Source organism: Boleophthalmus pectinirostris, unplaced genomic scaffold (genome assembly GCF_026225935.1).
Source record: "Boleophthalmus pectinirostris isolate CB_2022bp ecotype Guang Dong unplaced genomic scaffold, ASM2622593v1 HiC_scaffold_11, whole genome shotgun sequence".
Classification (NCBI taxonomy): Eukaryota; Metazoa; Chordata; class Actinopteri; order Gobiiformes; family Gobiidae; genus Boleophthalmus; species Boleophthalmus pectinirostris.
Window position 1 is genome coordinate 2,782,714 of NW_026570994.1, and position 15,845 is coordinate 2,798,558.

Sequence of the window (15,845 nt, forward strand, 5' to 3'; positions counted from 1 at the left end):
TCTAGCAGACCAAGAAAACTAAAAAGCATTATTTGATCAAATTCTGACTAAAACTTAAAGTAGAACTAAACACTAAATCCACCTTTTTCACTACTAAACTGTGTATGTGGTGTTTTAATAGCCCTATCTGCTGTTTCGAGACATTTTGGGCAATTTCTTTTCATTGGAAACTACGTGCACTTGGAGTTTCCTGGTCAAAAACGCCTAAATCAGAGTTTGTGCTGGCTCCAGTGGCCTCTGCAATTTCCAGTAGTTGGTGACATTACAAAAGACTGTCCTCATCCCAGCCTCATTACTGCAAGTGTGGACACCTGTTAGACCAATCACACTGACACTTATACCTCCAGGCCCCGCAACCTCCTCCACCCCTCACTGTCCAGTTTAGCTGCTATATCTGAAATGTGGTTGTGGGCGGAGTTTAGGTGTTTAGTCCCACTTTAAATGTGAAAATAATGAGGGCCAAAAAGACCTTTTTCACAACGGCCGGAAGTCTTGCTCGGTAAGGTTGCGGAACTTCCGTTTAATTGTTTTCTGTGGTAAAATATCAGTATAAATGTGTGTCGTATTGTCCAGCAGCTTCATAAATCTGCCCCATCACCGAATCTTCAACCAACAAGCTCCACAAAGGATAAACATTCTAACATGAATAATTTATCCACAACTATCAAGAGAAGAAAGACGAATACTTAAAGGAGAACAACGATGACGCATTAGTGAACAACTGAGCAAAACTAACGTTATGATTAGGGATGGGCATGATTAGTCGATTAATCGATGATTAATCATTAAGAATTTCATCGATTACATTCATTTTAATCGACAAACAGAATGTAGGTTGCTGTGTGTAGTGTGACCAAACAGGTCTGTACATGTAGCTCTCTGCATCAGAAGGAACGAGACACAAACAGTGGGTCAGTCTGCAACGTACCGAAGCACAAATGTGTATTTAACGATGATTTGTACAAGAAATTCCACGCTTTCCGTTGCGTTCGGGACAAGTGTGAGTCCATGTGCACAGTGTATAAAGCAGCACATATGTTTCGGTGTCCAGTGGGAAAAAGTTTTGCCAGGTGAGAGTCGCACAATGTCGATGAAGAGTCCCCACCTCCCTCTCCCCCCGTACAGTGTCCTGGTTTTGACAAACGCAAATATGGTCACACTAACCTGTATTCCACTGAGTCGTGCCGCATCAGTTCACAAGAGCTGTTTTTTTTCTTCGCTTGATTTATGCAAATTAGCAATGAGGTTTTAAGTTTTGTTTTTGTGAGAGTTGCGCAAATCTGCATTAAACACATTATAATGTCAAATGGGCTGATGTGGCTCTAGAGTCGTTACGGTTTATATGTCGTAAAGTTGAATTTATTTATGCAGATTAGTATTGCAGATAGTAATAATAATGATAATAAATTGTAATATAAAAAACGTTAATGATTAATTGATAATCAGTCGTTAATTCTCCCGACAATCGATTAAAAAAAATTTATTGAATGCCCATCCCTATTTATGATCATGAATAAAACAGAAGTCACTTGTTCACCCAGACTCATTCTAGAATTAAAATCGATTTCATGATGTCAATATTATTCGTAGATAGATAAATTTGATGCAATTTGAATGTGAGATGTAATCTGTGAACATCTATAGAACTGCACAAATCTCTGTCTAGGCCAATATTTACATCATGAAATCAATTTTAAATTTTAATTCTAGAATCAGTCTGAGTGAACAAGTTACTTATTAATGTGACCATAACGTTTTGCTCAGTAGTTCACTAATGCGTCATCGTTGTGTCCTTTAAGATTTCGTCTTTCTTCTCTTGATAGTTGTGGATAAATTTGTTAGAATGTTTATCCTTTGTGGGTCTTGTTGGTTGAAGATTTGGTGATGGGGCAGATTTATGATAGCCTGATTTATCAGCCGGTTTTACTTCATTTCACTTTGTGGAAACCATCTGACCTTGCAGACTTAGATTTTGATCGCGTAATGGTAGGTGGGTACTTTTCATGATTTGCCCAATCGCTGCTGTTTGGTCGTGACGTATGTAATGCGCCACTAACAGGACTAACTGGTAAATTTAACTTTTCCCAAATCCTGTAGGAAGAAGGACAATAACGTATTTTTGCTTGATAAAATTCACCAAACATTCTCTTTGTTCCTGCTTTAAATCCTTGATCTCGGGAATCGTTGACAACACAGATTATATGGCTCTTCGCTGATTGGCTGGTGCACGGACTTGCACTTCCGGTGTTTTGGCGAACCATCTAGTGTATTCTGATTCCTGATCTAGTCGCTGGAGAGAGATAAAATTGTGCGGAGGCACTAGGTGACGCCAGCCTGGCCAGATTTATGAAGCTGCTGGAGAATATGACACACATTTACACATACATTTTACCACAGAAAACCATTAACTGGAAGTTCCACAAACTTACCGGGCGAAACTTCTGTCCTTTGTGAAAAAGGTCTATTCAATATTAGAAAAATGAACACCGTTACCTTGACGTCCACATCACTCATTTGTCACGATGCTACTCACTATTCAAGGGTTTCAGCAAATGATTCCTTCCTGATTTGAAGGATTTGTGACTTTCCCCATTCAAAAGGTTTAATATTTAGATTTGGATTACATTATCACTATAACAACTGTGGACCATTGACGTAGCAAATCCTTCAGATCAGGAAGAAATCTTTTGTCTGAAACTCTGACATGAATATTATTTGACAGTGGAAGCCAAATAACATAAAGCAGACCAGGTACACAGAGGGGAGCCCAGCCGCAGTGGAGCCTTCAAAGCCTCTTCACTCCCTCCACCCCACGTGCGAGTTTTACGTTCATAAAGTAGTGCCCAAGAGTGAAGAGATTTGAATAGGAGGAAATCCGTCTGTCCGGAGCATGCCACAACAACAAGCAACGTGGAGCATCCAGCACATTTCCAACATGTCCACAGAATATGAATCATAATATTGACACCTCTGCTAAATATGAACAGTGTTTCTCAACTGGTCTTGGGCTCCAAATGCTATAATAGAAATTGTTTTGAGAGGTTTGAGAGTTTCGGTGCTAGCAGGCAGAAATTTATCTTTAGCCTCATTCACACTGCTCCACTCCTCACACTTAAGGTTACACGATAAAAAATGTCTAATGTTTCTTTGCCTGGAATGTTCCAACACAATATAACACGATGGTTTCCAGTGTAGCCATGTAATTAGGGTCACCAGGTTTTCAAAGTCAAAACTGGGACATCCTCAGTTTGGAGCAGTTGGTAATAATAAAACTGTGAAACGTGTGCATAATTAAGGAAAGCTGTTCTGCACTTGGACCATTCATGACATATACAGGACTAACATGGGAGTCAGTATAGTCACATTTTCTTTGTGTTTTGGTGGTTTTTAAGCAGCTTTTCTCTATTTTACCAAAACAAGTGACAATGTATGTTTCTCTTTACTGTTGGCAAACCGAACAAAAATAGGGCCACCTGGGACATTTCTTGTATAAAACTGGGACAAATCACTAGTTTTGTATAAATCTGCTGGGACAGGGGACACAGGCTCAAAACTGGGACTGTCCCGTGGAAATAGGGACGTCTGCTCACCCTTCATGTAATGTCTATGACAGGGGTGTCAAACTCATTTTGGTTCGGGGGCTGTATCCAACCTACTTTGATCCCAAAGGGGCCGGATCAGAAAACTCATGTCATATAAACCCCAAAAATAACAATAAGTTCAAATATTTGTGCAGAGAAACACAAATCTATTACAGAAATAGATCTGAAGTTAGATAGAAGTTTTTAACTGATGAACTGAATTGATGAATTGATGAAAAATACAATTTCAACACAATGTTTTAACATGAATTTTGTTTGCAAATAGGAAAAAGTATTTTTTCTTGGAAAATCCTGCACTCGGCTCCACTTTTCTCATATTGGACATTTTGTTGATGAGGGTGTCACAGTCAATAGTCAAAATGATCGTTTGGAAAGAGACAAGTCTTCATTTGTGCTGCTCTGGTGGGAGGGGCCACGTACAGAGACGCTGGACGCTGCTGTGATAAACACCACAGAAAATTAACAAGATTTTAATAGAAAATATAATTAAAATATTTTAGTAGAAAATAAGACAAGGGCCAGATTAAAGGATTTGGAGGGCCGGATCCAGCCCCAGGGCCGTATGTTTGACACCCCTGGATTATGAGGTTTTTACGAGGTTACGCTAAAATCAGTAAATCCTGACAGATGAGGCAGTGGACAGGAAGCTGTGTGTGGATGTCACTGACAACATGTTAAATACTAAATACAAATGTGAGGAAAACTTGAGCGGAGAACACTTCTTTGGGTGTCACGGCTAATGCTAATGCTAACTTTAAACTTTAATGCTAACTAAAACATTAAATCTTACAAAACAACAAAAATTGTATTTGTTGTAAAGATGACCCAATTATTTTTAGGTGTAGATCATTTCAGTATGTGGCGTAACTTAGCATTAGCATTAGCACAGACACAAAAACATACCTCGATAAAAAACAAGTGCATTGATTTTTGCACAATTCTGCAAAAACCTCAGAGCAGAAATGACCAGAACTAACCCTGCGCCATCATGCACAACTGAGTACACGTCTGTTGCTTAAAAACACCTTGAAAACTCACATCTCTACAGATCTGACCTGTAATTTAGCCTGTTAATGTTACCTCCTTTTATTTATTAGTTTATTTATTTATGTGTTTATTTCAGGGACAGCGGATCTTAAGGAATATTTCTTTATGTATGCCGGAATTGGCCAGAAATGCTATTTTTCATCTGTAGTCCCGTAACAAATGTTAATGTTTTCTTTTTTTTCCATTCCTGGCTATACATACAGTATGATTAATGTCTTATGGTGGGACATTTCAGGCAAAGTAACAACATCTCCATAGAGACGAGTACAAACCAGCTCCTTTAATCCACATTTTATCCAGACAACAACATGTTAATAAATGTTAAAGAACTGTACTACTCACTGATAACTTGGTGTATGTGTTATGAATAGTTAGTGCTGGTTAATGCAGTATTAGTACTCGGTATTAGTAGTTAACCCCCCCTCTTTGTGTTTGTGAAGGGTGAGTTTTGGAAATGCACTGATGCGGTGGCGTTAGCGTGACCAGTGGGAGGCGCTATGACCACATGAACGAGTGGGTTAGATGAACAAACGATGGCGAGTGCTACTTACCAGACTAGAGCTTATTTTCTACCAGAGAAGAAGAGACAACGACACACAGTAACGCCTAAGACTTTGTCCAACCAGCATGCAGATATATATTTAAACACGCTATACAGGCTAATAATCAGTTTGGTATATTAGTGAAGTACTGCAGGCTAGAATAATGGTCAAATATGGTATTATTGTAAAGAAATGTGTATCAAAGCTAAACAAAACTTCCTGCGTTCTTACCATGAGGCCGTAGATTTCTGAGGAGCTTCGTACCCGGGGTAAAATCTCCATAGGAATTCCAAAGTAACTGAAAACAAGACAAATACAATGTAGTGTATAATGTCAAATTATAGACATCAGAATTATGATTTTAATTCTTCAAGTTAAAGAGGGTTTTTAACACATTTAGATCAACATGTTACCTTTGAATTATTGTTTTGAAAATGTTGTGTTTGCTGGAAACAACATATTAACATGTTTTATTAGTTTCACTTTTGTTTTTGATGATCTGAGTCTCTCCTCCTTTTCCATATTTTCAGGACTATAAGTTGCTCCGGAATATAAGTCACATCAGCCAAAAGAAAATGCATAATGAAGAAGAAAATCAACATACTGTATATAAGTCGCACTGGATTATAAATTGCATTTTTTGCATGCCGTAACACCAAAAAGTCATTTATATTCATCGCCTTGGCAACTACCTGGGCGTGGAGACGTAATTGCACCGTTGACAAGCCTCTCCTGGCAGCACGTTGTTCAAGCACAAATTTGTGAACTTGTTCCTCTAGCTGTGGCCTTCTAGCTTTTAGCCTACGATTTGCTTTTTTTGTTTTCTTTATTGCAGTTAGAGGATCTTCCTTTCTTTCTGCTATTCGATTACCGTTTTCGGCTGCAGATTTCACGACTTGCAGCTTGTAATCTGCAAACTGTGATTTTCTTTTTGGGGGCATTTGTGTTTAGTCTTTCTCAGTTGTTTTTATAAATTAGTGTTTAAATTTTACTTTTCAGTGGTGCAGGAGTAATAGGAGTAGCAGATACTGGCACATGAGCCTAGAGCTGTCAGTGTGAAAATAACAAACACGTGAAATTATATATTTTATTATACACTACCGTTCAACAGCTTTAGAACACCACAGTTTTTCCAGTTTTTTGTTGTTTACTGTTGATCAAAACGTATTCTAAACTTTTGATTGATGTGTGTGTTCACCTTTGACAGATAGAACAGCTGAACACACTTGTGGCTCGTTCTTTTTACAACACAAACCAAATATTGTTGAGAAAGTTCTTCCCAAGTCTGTTGTAGAAGTTCCATAAATGTGTGGCACTTGTAGGTTGCTTCACTCTTCTGTCCAGTTCATCCCAAACCAGCTCCATGGGGTTTAAGTCTGGACACTGTGCTGCTGCTGGACACTCCAGGTTTTCAACTTTTACCATCTTGTTAACTTTTCCTGAGGTCGTTTTGGCAGAACTTGGACTTGTGTTTTGTTCTTTTATCTTTTTTTTTAACCTCTGTCTGTTCAGTTCTTACCTTTGCACTATTTCAAGCTCTTCATTGGACTTGCACAACTTGAATTGCAAAAAATAATTGGAAAAATTTTGGTGTTTTAAAACTTTTGACTGGTAGTGTATAAGTCGCAACTAAGTATAAGTCACAGGACCACCCAAAGCATGAAAAAATGTGCGATGTATAGTCCGAAAAATACAGTACATTCTACTAATGAAACTACTAAATTTCGCATCAGGTTTGTCAAGTTTTCGTGTAAAGTTTTTTATCATGTTTTTGTATATTTATAGAGAATTGTCGTGTGGGAGCAAGGGTGATGTAGGCTTGTGGGCGGAGCATTGCACAGAATCTTAGCTAAACGTAGAGAAGGTTCGAATAGAGCCCAGGAGAGATCGTAAGATTTCTCAAACATGCATGGATGACATCTAAAACCTGTTGTTTTTGATCATGGAAAATATTATAACATGGTAGAAAGCTCCAAAAAGTTTGCATAATACTGCCTCTACTGAAGAATCATGTTTTTTGAGACTTAATCCCACATACTTGCAGAGCTCGGGGTCCCAGTCCATCGTGTGAATGTTAAACAGCATGGTTCTACTGGCATTGGTCACGTCTGTGCAGTGGACTCCACCGGCCTTCCCTCCGGTCAGACACTAAACACGAGCACAACTAAATGTTATTAAGGAGAAATGATTCGAGATTTTGCGCTGGAGTGATGTGTTTTACCCAGATGAGCCAGGAGTCGACGGTCCCAAACATGGCGCGGTGAGAGAGCACGGCCTGGTGCACCTCCTCCACGTTGTCCATGAGCCAGCGCAGCTTCACCGCGCTGAAGTACGTGCTGATGGGGAGCCCTGTTTTATGCTGCAACAGTGACAGAAGGTAAAAAGTAAAAAGTAAGAGATGAAGAGAATGCAAAGAAGAGGAAAGCAGCCACAATATCACTGGGTTTCAGATGACATCCCAACATTACATCTATAACCCAATAGTATTTAAAACAGATGGGGGGCAGTTTTGTTGTAATAAAGCAAGTTAATGGGCTAGAAAATATTACATTAAAGATTTGAGAATACATTTTTTGAATATTTCATGACAAAGTACAATGTTATTAACAGGGAACTCTGTCTCTTGTCTCCAATCTTAAAGTACATCATCACATTCTAAAATCTGAAAACCACCAATATTACATTAATCAAATTTCAATCAAGATTCAGCCATTTCTTGTTTTTGTTTTTTTATGGAGAGGTCTATAACTTATAACTTATTGTATATTTAGTTTCCATTGTGCATAATTTCATGTGGAAAAAATAATTGAAGCATTGGGCTGTTTTGTCTCATTATTTTAAATGTACCATTCAGAAAACTTTTTAGAAGCAAGATACTGTCATTTTCGGTGTTACAATGGTAAAACAACAATCACCTTCAAATGATTCTTATTTCTTCCCGGAGTTTTGCTGATCAGATTCTCGACTGTTGACTGAGTCCGCAAGTCCAGCCAAACTGAAAACACCCAACACATGTTACCATAGTTACCATTCTACCATAATACTAATGATGCACATACTTACCGACTGCATTGTACAGTGGCTCCCCGGTTTCTTTGTCCCAAACGATCGTGGTCTCCCTCTGATTGGTCACTCCGATTGCTGCACAGTTTAAAACAACATTCAATTAATATTTATATATTAATATATGCATGTGTCTCTCCATACACGCTGTGGTGTCATTTATTTTGGTCCAAAAGGAAAACAGTTATCGCTGCGTCCTTGTCAGATGCAATAAGAAAACAGCTCCATAGGGACTTACAGCTGAAATATTCTAACAGATGTAGATTTTATATTTCAGTCACTTTTTTTTTTTTTAGTATTAACTGCTAATATTAGGTCTGGGTATCATTAAAGGTTGTATAGAGGATTTTTTAAGGGAAGTGAAATACAGCAACAGTCATTTTTCAAATGTTGTGCATGTGTGACACCACCGTCCTCCTCCACAGCTCCTCAGTAGAAACACCTCCTCCCGCCTCTTTACTCTAGAAATCACGCTTGTTTACAGCCAGTGCGCGTTCAGAATTACTGTTGAAGTGACCTGTCTAGAAATATTTTAGCGACCGATGCGTCAGTTTTTAGACCTTTTGTCTGCTTCAGTCGCACCATCACTGAAAGGAATCTCCAAGAGTCACCTCCGTTTGGCTTTGCTCCTTTTCCCCTTCTCTTCTTCTTTCAGCGACCTCAAAAACGGACTTTCTTTTGCGGCGAACGGGTCGTGGATTCTCGTCCGCCATCGCAACAAACTTTGTGCGAATTGCGAGGAAGCGACAGTTTGAAAAAACCTCTAAGAACCGCTGCATAAACCACGTAATCCCCGCGCGCCGGCATTACAGTAGAAACGTAGGGAGTTTGATTGACAACCTAATAGCCAATAGATAAAGAGGGAGCCTCGTTTTCTATTGGCTGATTTGTTTATCTGGCCTCACTACGTCCACAGTTGATAGATTTTCTTTTTTTTTTTTTTTTTTGGTCATCATAATTACAAGGCTGCTGTGTCTCTGTAATGGTATTTTAAACTTTCAATGACAATTTGAAACAAAAAAAAAAATCCTCCATACAACCTTTAAGAAGTTGCCGATTCGATACATACCATGATACATGGGCTATGATACGATACATATCTAGATACAGTGAGCTTTCAATTCAATACAATACCTTCCAAATTGATTCGATAAGGTTCAATAAAAAATAAAGTCTAAATCATGTCTGTGATACTAAAAGTCTTTGTTAAACCACTTCTTGTGCAAAGTTCATATGAAACACAAACATTTTAATCATCAAAACAGTGAAAATGTCAAATGTGTTGCATAAACGAATTTCCTTCCTCTAACCAAACAACAAAACTGTCGCTGTAACAAAATAATTTAGTAAAATAAACCAAAAAATACTCGATATATCAATACAGCAGCCCACGATATCGATACTGTATCATCACATTAAATGATACGATATATTGATATTTAGATATTTTTGCACACCCCTGGCTAATACATAACATATTTAGATCACCATGTTAACATGAATTGATTTTAAAATGCTATATTTGACTAAAACTATGTACTGTATCATGTAAAGCTTAAGTTTAGTTTTTGATGCCCTGAATCCCCACTCTCTTTGCTCTCCGTGCTATGTCAGTCCCCCTTCAGAGCACTATTGCAACACAATCTGTGTATATCCAACTAATCCAACTAATGAAACTACTGCACATCACATCAGGTTTGTTAAGTTGTTGTGTACAGTTTTATATCATGTTTTTGTATATATTTATGGAGAATTGTCGTGTAGGAGCGTGGGTGATGTAGACTTGTGGGCGGAGCCTTGTACAGAATCTTACAGCTAAATATAAAATAGTGAGAGGTCGCTAAAAATCTAAAATCTTTTCAGTACGTTTTTGATAAGAGAAAAATGTTATAATCGTGTAGAAAGCTAAAAAAAAAAAAAGTTTGCATAATATGTAATCTTTAATAAAACATTTTCTCTGGCTTTTATACCTTTAATATTTGAGATGTCAATATTGAGCTGGGTGAGTTTTTCACACGTGCGCTCCATACACTCGTACACCGACTGCAGGATTTCTTTGGGGTCTTCCTCCACCCATCTGAAATATCAAATAAATATTGCTTTATTCGTATTTTTTACAATGTGTGTTTTTTATTTTCAGTAAAACAGGAGGAACGTACCCTTCTTTGGGGAAGCTCTGTTTGATTTCAACCTGATGATGGCTGAGCAGCTCTGACGTTGTTGAATTGAATACCTAGAAAAAATAAAGAAAGCAGCGTGAATGTAACAAACATATGACCAACATCACACGGGTCAACGGCAGAAGACTTGAGCAGTTCCACAGGTTTTTGATTTTCAGCAAAAAGGTGAAAGTAACAAACAAAAAAAAAAGACTTGTTTAACAGCACAAATGAGTTCACCTGTTGTAGTTCCAGTTAAAATCAGTTCTTTATGGTCAGATTGTATTAAAATAAAAAGCAGATTATAACCTTAACAAAGCTTCAGACAGAGCATGCCCACAGCTAGCATCATACAGTTGTAGGGAGTATCATCTGTTCCATAAGGGTGAGTTGTTGCACAGTTGTAGGGAGTATTATCTGTTACATAAGCGTGAGCTGTTGTACACTTGTAGGGAGTATTATCTGTTCCATAAGGGTGAGTTGTTGTACAGTTGTAGGGAGTATTATCTGTTACATAAGGGTGAGTTGTTGTACAGTTGTAGGGAGTATTATCTGTTACATAAGGGTGAGTTGTTGTACAGTTGTAGGGAGTATTATCTGTTCCATAAGGGTGAGTTGTTGTACAGTTGTAGGGAGTATTATCCGTTACATAAGGGTGAGCTGTTGTACACTTGTAGGGAGTATTACCTGTTGCATAAGAGTGAGTTGTTGTACAGTTGTAGGGAGTATTATCTTTTTACATAAGGATGAGTTGTAGGGAGTATTATCTGTTACATAAGGGTGACTTGTTGTACAGTTGTAGGGAGTATTATCAGTTACATAAAGGTGAGTTGTACAGTTGTAGGGAGCATTATCAGTTACATAAAGGTGAATTGTACAGTTGTAGGGAGTATTATCAGTTACATAAGGGTGAGTTGTACAGTTGTAGGGAGTATTATCAGTTACATAAAGGTTGTAGGGAGTATTATCTGTTACATAAAGGTGACTGGTTGTACAGTTGTAGGGAGTATTATCTGTTACATAAAAGTGAGTTGTACAGTTGTAGGGAGTATTATCTGTTACATAAAGGTGAGTTGTACAGTTGTAGGGAGTATTATCTGTTACATAAAGTTGAGTGGTTGCAATAGTTTTCAAACACAGTCATTATTTCTCATATTATACGTCCCTAAATGTGAAGTGTTGCGTCTGGTTGCCATGGAGAAACGGTCTTATCTGGGTACAGACAGCTGTCTACTGTGAAACATCTCGACTAGAGCGTCACAATTGTAACTCAAGTCACATCAGCTGTTCACAACACAAACCTCACCTAGGACTTTAGCACTTTATCACACTTATAAATATCCCAGCACCAACTACAGATGGGACAAGATCTCGTACCACAAGATCGTGCACACATGAGAAAAATGAACTTGTGAGATTTTTTTCGCACAAATTTACCTTTGGCTTGGACAAAAAAAGAAGCCATAGTACACTGACCGCTAAAGTATTCCATGAAATAGATAAAAATACTGAAGCCAAAACTGTGAAATGGACTGCACTATTTACCACAAATTATGTACAAATCTCGTCTTGTCTCTTGTTCTCGTGGACCCAGACTCGTCTCGTGAAAACTGTGTCTCGTTCCATCTCTTGCACCAACCATGGCCCAATGAAAGGCTCGGTTTAGGAAAGTCCACATGACAGGTTTTTCTAATTCTGACTTGGTTTGAAGAGTGAGATACTAACTGTAGTCAATATTTATCATAGTTTTACATCAGTTAAGTGACAATTTATTGGGAGAAGTTGAAAAGAAAAGTACAAAAATACAAGAAGTAGCATTGAGTTGTAAAACAGTACAGCAGTCTACAGTACCTACAGATATTTTACACACGATGAAAGCATTTTTTCTAACAGTTTAAACTAGGGCTGCTTGATCATGGAAAAAATCATTATCGCGAATATTTTGGTCGATATAAAAATCACGATTATTCAAACGATTATTTTTTAGTGACACAATGCATTTATTCAGCAATTCTCTCTCTCAAAAAAACACTTTGTTATTGATAATTTGCACAAAACTTTCAAATTGCAAATAAATATCGGCTACAAATATGAACCTTACCTTAATTTTACTATACTGTGAGCAGGAAATAAGGCATAGAAAACATAAATGTATCCAAAATAAATTATATATAAACTAAAATATATATATAAACAAAATAAACTTTAAGCTTTAAATCATTTCAACTCAACCATATGAGTTTGGAGATCGTTTGACACACAAATCGAAATCGCAATCAGAATTCAATTAATTGCGCAGCCTTAGTTTAAACCTTCATATAACCCAGGGGTGTCAAACATACGGCCCGGAGGCCAGATTCGGCCCTCCAAGACCTTTAATCTGGCCCTCGGGTGATTTTCTACTAAAATATTTGAATTATATTTTCTATTAAAATATTGTTAATTTTCTGAGGTGCTTATCATAGCAGCGTCTCCAGCGCCTCTGTGAGAGTCAGAGCAGCACAAATGAAGACTTGTCTCTTTCCAAACGCTCTTAAAGGACGATCGTTTTGACTGTTGACCGTGACACCCTCATCAGAAAAATGTCCAACATGAGAAAAGTGGAGCCGAGTGCAGGATTTTCCAAGAAAAATTTGACTTATTCCTATTTACATACAAGTTCATGTTAAAACATTGTGTTGAAGTTGCATTTTTCTTAAAGTTTCAGGTTGTTCATTATATTATAATATTTTGTAAAAGAAATATTTGAACTTATTGCTATTTTGGGGGTTTATATGCCATGAGTTTTCTGATGGCCCCCGATTTTGACACTCCTGATATAACCAAATAATAGTGATATAATTTATTTTTACTTGTCTAATCATGAGACAAGTTTTGGTCCTTGTAAACATTATGGTTGCTAGGTGACAATTATGAAACAAATCTCAAATGTTATGATGGTAGTGTTGTTGCGATACTAAGATTTTAAACTGGATTTCTGCTCGGTGCTCAATACCGATTCCACTACCATGATGATAATAAAAAACACTCTTCGTGAGTTATAATTTTGACCGTTTACACCAACGAGTCACACCCAAACACTAATGCTCTAAATATGTGAGAGTCCAAGACAAGAAAAGTTGCATTCAAACGCCACTTGACAAAGTTCCATGGAGTGGAAATAAACAGCTCCTAATATCACAGGAGGAAGCAGGTTTAAAGGCATCAAAAATCAGACACTAATCAATACAAAAATCTGTAATATCCAAATTAGATACTCATTTCAGCAGGTATCGATACTCAAAAAGTCACTGATTTTAAGTTAAACACAGCTCTGTTAAGGCTGCAAAACTAAACACAACTGAAATTAAAAAGGCTGCAATTTTGATGTACCATAATTTCCTGTTTTATTCTCCTTGAAAACTGCTAACCCTGTACTTTAGATCTGCACAAACATGTTCTGAAATGTGATTCTTGTATTCGTTTGTCAGGTCAGATTTCAGTCTTTTTGTCATTTCTTCTGGATGTGTTTAAAATACAAACGTTGAACAGAATCTTAATGTTAAAACATGAATGTAAATCTAACCACAACTGCAACAACTTACTAAAATAATGGCTTATGTCATCTTTTTCATTTTTTTAAATATTGAAAACTGTAGAATATAATCATGTTTTCATACTAAAACATAATATGAGATAAGAAATGATACACTAACACTTACATCAGTTGTCTAGCATAGGGCAGATTTATACAAAACCAGTGATTTGTTCCAGTTTCATACAAGAAATGTCGCACGTGTCCCTATTTTGGACCAATCTGATCCCTGCAAACAGTAACGAGAGACAAATTGTTATTTGTTTAAGTAAAATACAGAAAAGCTGTTTAAAAATTACCAAAACACTAAGAAAATATGACAGTACTGACTCATATATTAGTTGTGAATAAGTCCTGAATGGGCTGAGTGCAGAGCAATTTTCCTTAATTACAAACTCGTTTCACAATTTTAATATTACCAGCCGCTCTAAACCAGGGGTGTCCCAGTTTTTGATTTTGAAAACCCTAATCTAACAGAAAACCAAAAATGACTTTAAAACGATGAATCATTTTCTGATCATGGCCTTGTGACAGAGACATTTTAAACAGATCTTCGTCCAGATTCTCTATAGAACATGTGATATTAAGGTTACGTACACACACTGCAGCCTGAAGTGACCCAAATCCGATTTTTTGGCCCCTATGTGACCTGTATCTGATCTTTTAATGACAGTCTGAACCACACAGATCTGATTTTTTCAAATGTGACCCAGGCCACTTGGATATGTGCTCCTAAAACCGATACATATCTGATCTTTTGACATGTGACTTCAGTCTGAACGGCCAAAGCGCATTCAGCCACCTACATGTTATCACACGGTGGACTTGACTATCCCAAAGAGGTTGCAAGCCAATACAGCCCGAAGCGTTTGGTCACGGAAATAAGCCGCAAAAGATGTATTTCCTCCTGCGAGAGTGGCACAAGTAGGCTCTCACAAATGTACACAAACGTTCTTATCATCATATGAAAATTGTTAATGAACTCCGTGTCACTGAAGTGAAGCACATCACCACTCACCACTCTTGGCTCCGTCTCCACATCCACATGTTCCTTTCAACGGACGTCGCTGCCGCTGTCCCACAAAACGCCAGGGCCAAAAACCTCGTCCTTCTCCTTCTCAATCTCCTCCTTAAAACAAGTAAGTTGTTCATGTTCTGGCTCCGGTACGAGAGGAACTTTAAAATCTCCAGGTGCTCAATGCTGCGTCCATGTTTGGACAACTTCTGTAAACACAGAGCACGCTCACTGCGGTTGATGTCGTTGTGTCTCCAGTGCACATGCGGGACACTTTTGGGCCGTTTAATGTTCACACAGGAGATCACATACAAGTCACATTTAACTTGGAATGTGAATGACCTCGCAAAAACATCGGATTTCACAAAAAAAAATCCTAATTGAGCATTAAGCCCTGCAGTCTCAACATAGCCTTAAAGACCATTATGTATTTCAGGAGTGTGTTTATATAACAGCGCATGTCACGCTCTTGACATAGAACAATATTATTCACAAATATGTCATGAACCGTGCAACTGAGGAAATTGAAATTTGTACCAGTGGTGGAAGTTCTCACAAAGCTCTGATTCACATAAAAAAAAAAAAAAAACTGCAAAAAATTACATTAGGCCTTTATTTGAGGAGGGAGTCTGTGTTTCCCAAACCATTCAGCTCTAAGCTCCACGCACAAACACACACTGTTCCTCAACAATTTACTTCTGTAGGCACTACTCTGTCATAAGCTCTATTAGACTTTATTCTGAGTTTTATTTGAACACAATCTCATCTGAAAGGGGGGCTTTAGTTTGAACTACAGCAGATGAGATGATTTGTGCTCGTAAACAAGTCTCTCACACATAAAAA

General features: G+C 37.7%; 1 protein-coding gene across 2 annotated transcripts in view; it reads right to left on the minus strand.

The window, feature by feature from the left end:
* The window catches only part of gk (glycerol kinase), a 40,972-nt gene that overhangs the window by 22,624 nt on the left and 2,503 nt on the right, over positions 1–15,845 (minus strand). Inside the window, exons 2-9 of one of the 2 annotated variants that reach the window (XM_020936559.2) lie at positions 10,414–10,487; positions 10,225–10,331; positions 8,255–8,332; positions 8,107–8,186; positions 7,413–7,550; positions 7,230–7,339; positions 5,423–5,489; positions 5,201–5,218 (exon numbers count right to left, since the gene is read on the minus strand). In XM_020936559.2, coding sequence (XP_020792218.1) covers positions 5,201–5,218; positions 5,423–5,489; positions 7,230–7,339; positions 7,413–7,550; positions 8,107–8,186; positions 8,255–8,332; positions 10,225–10,331; positions 10,414–10,487 — 672 coding nt within the window. The remainder of the gene's footprint in view (positions 1–5,200; positions 5,219–5,422; positions 5,490–7,229; positions 7,340–7,412; positions 7,551–8,106; positions 8,187–8,254; positions 8,333–10,224; positions 10,332–10,413; positions 10,488–15,845) is intronic. The other variant, XM_055164350.1, reaches the window with a different exon arrangement.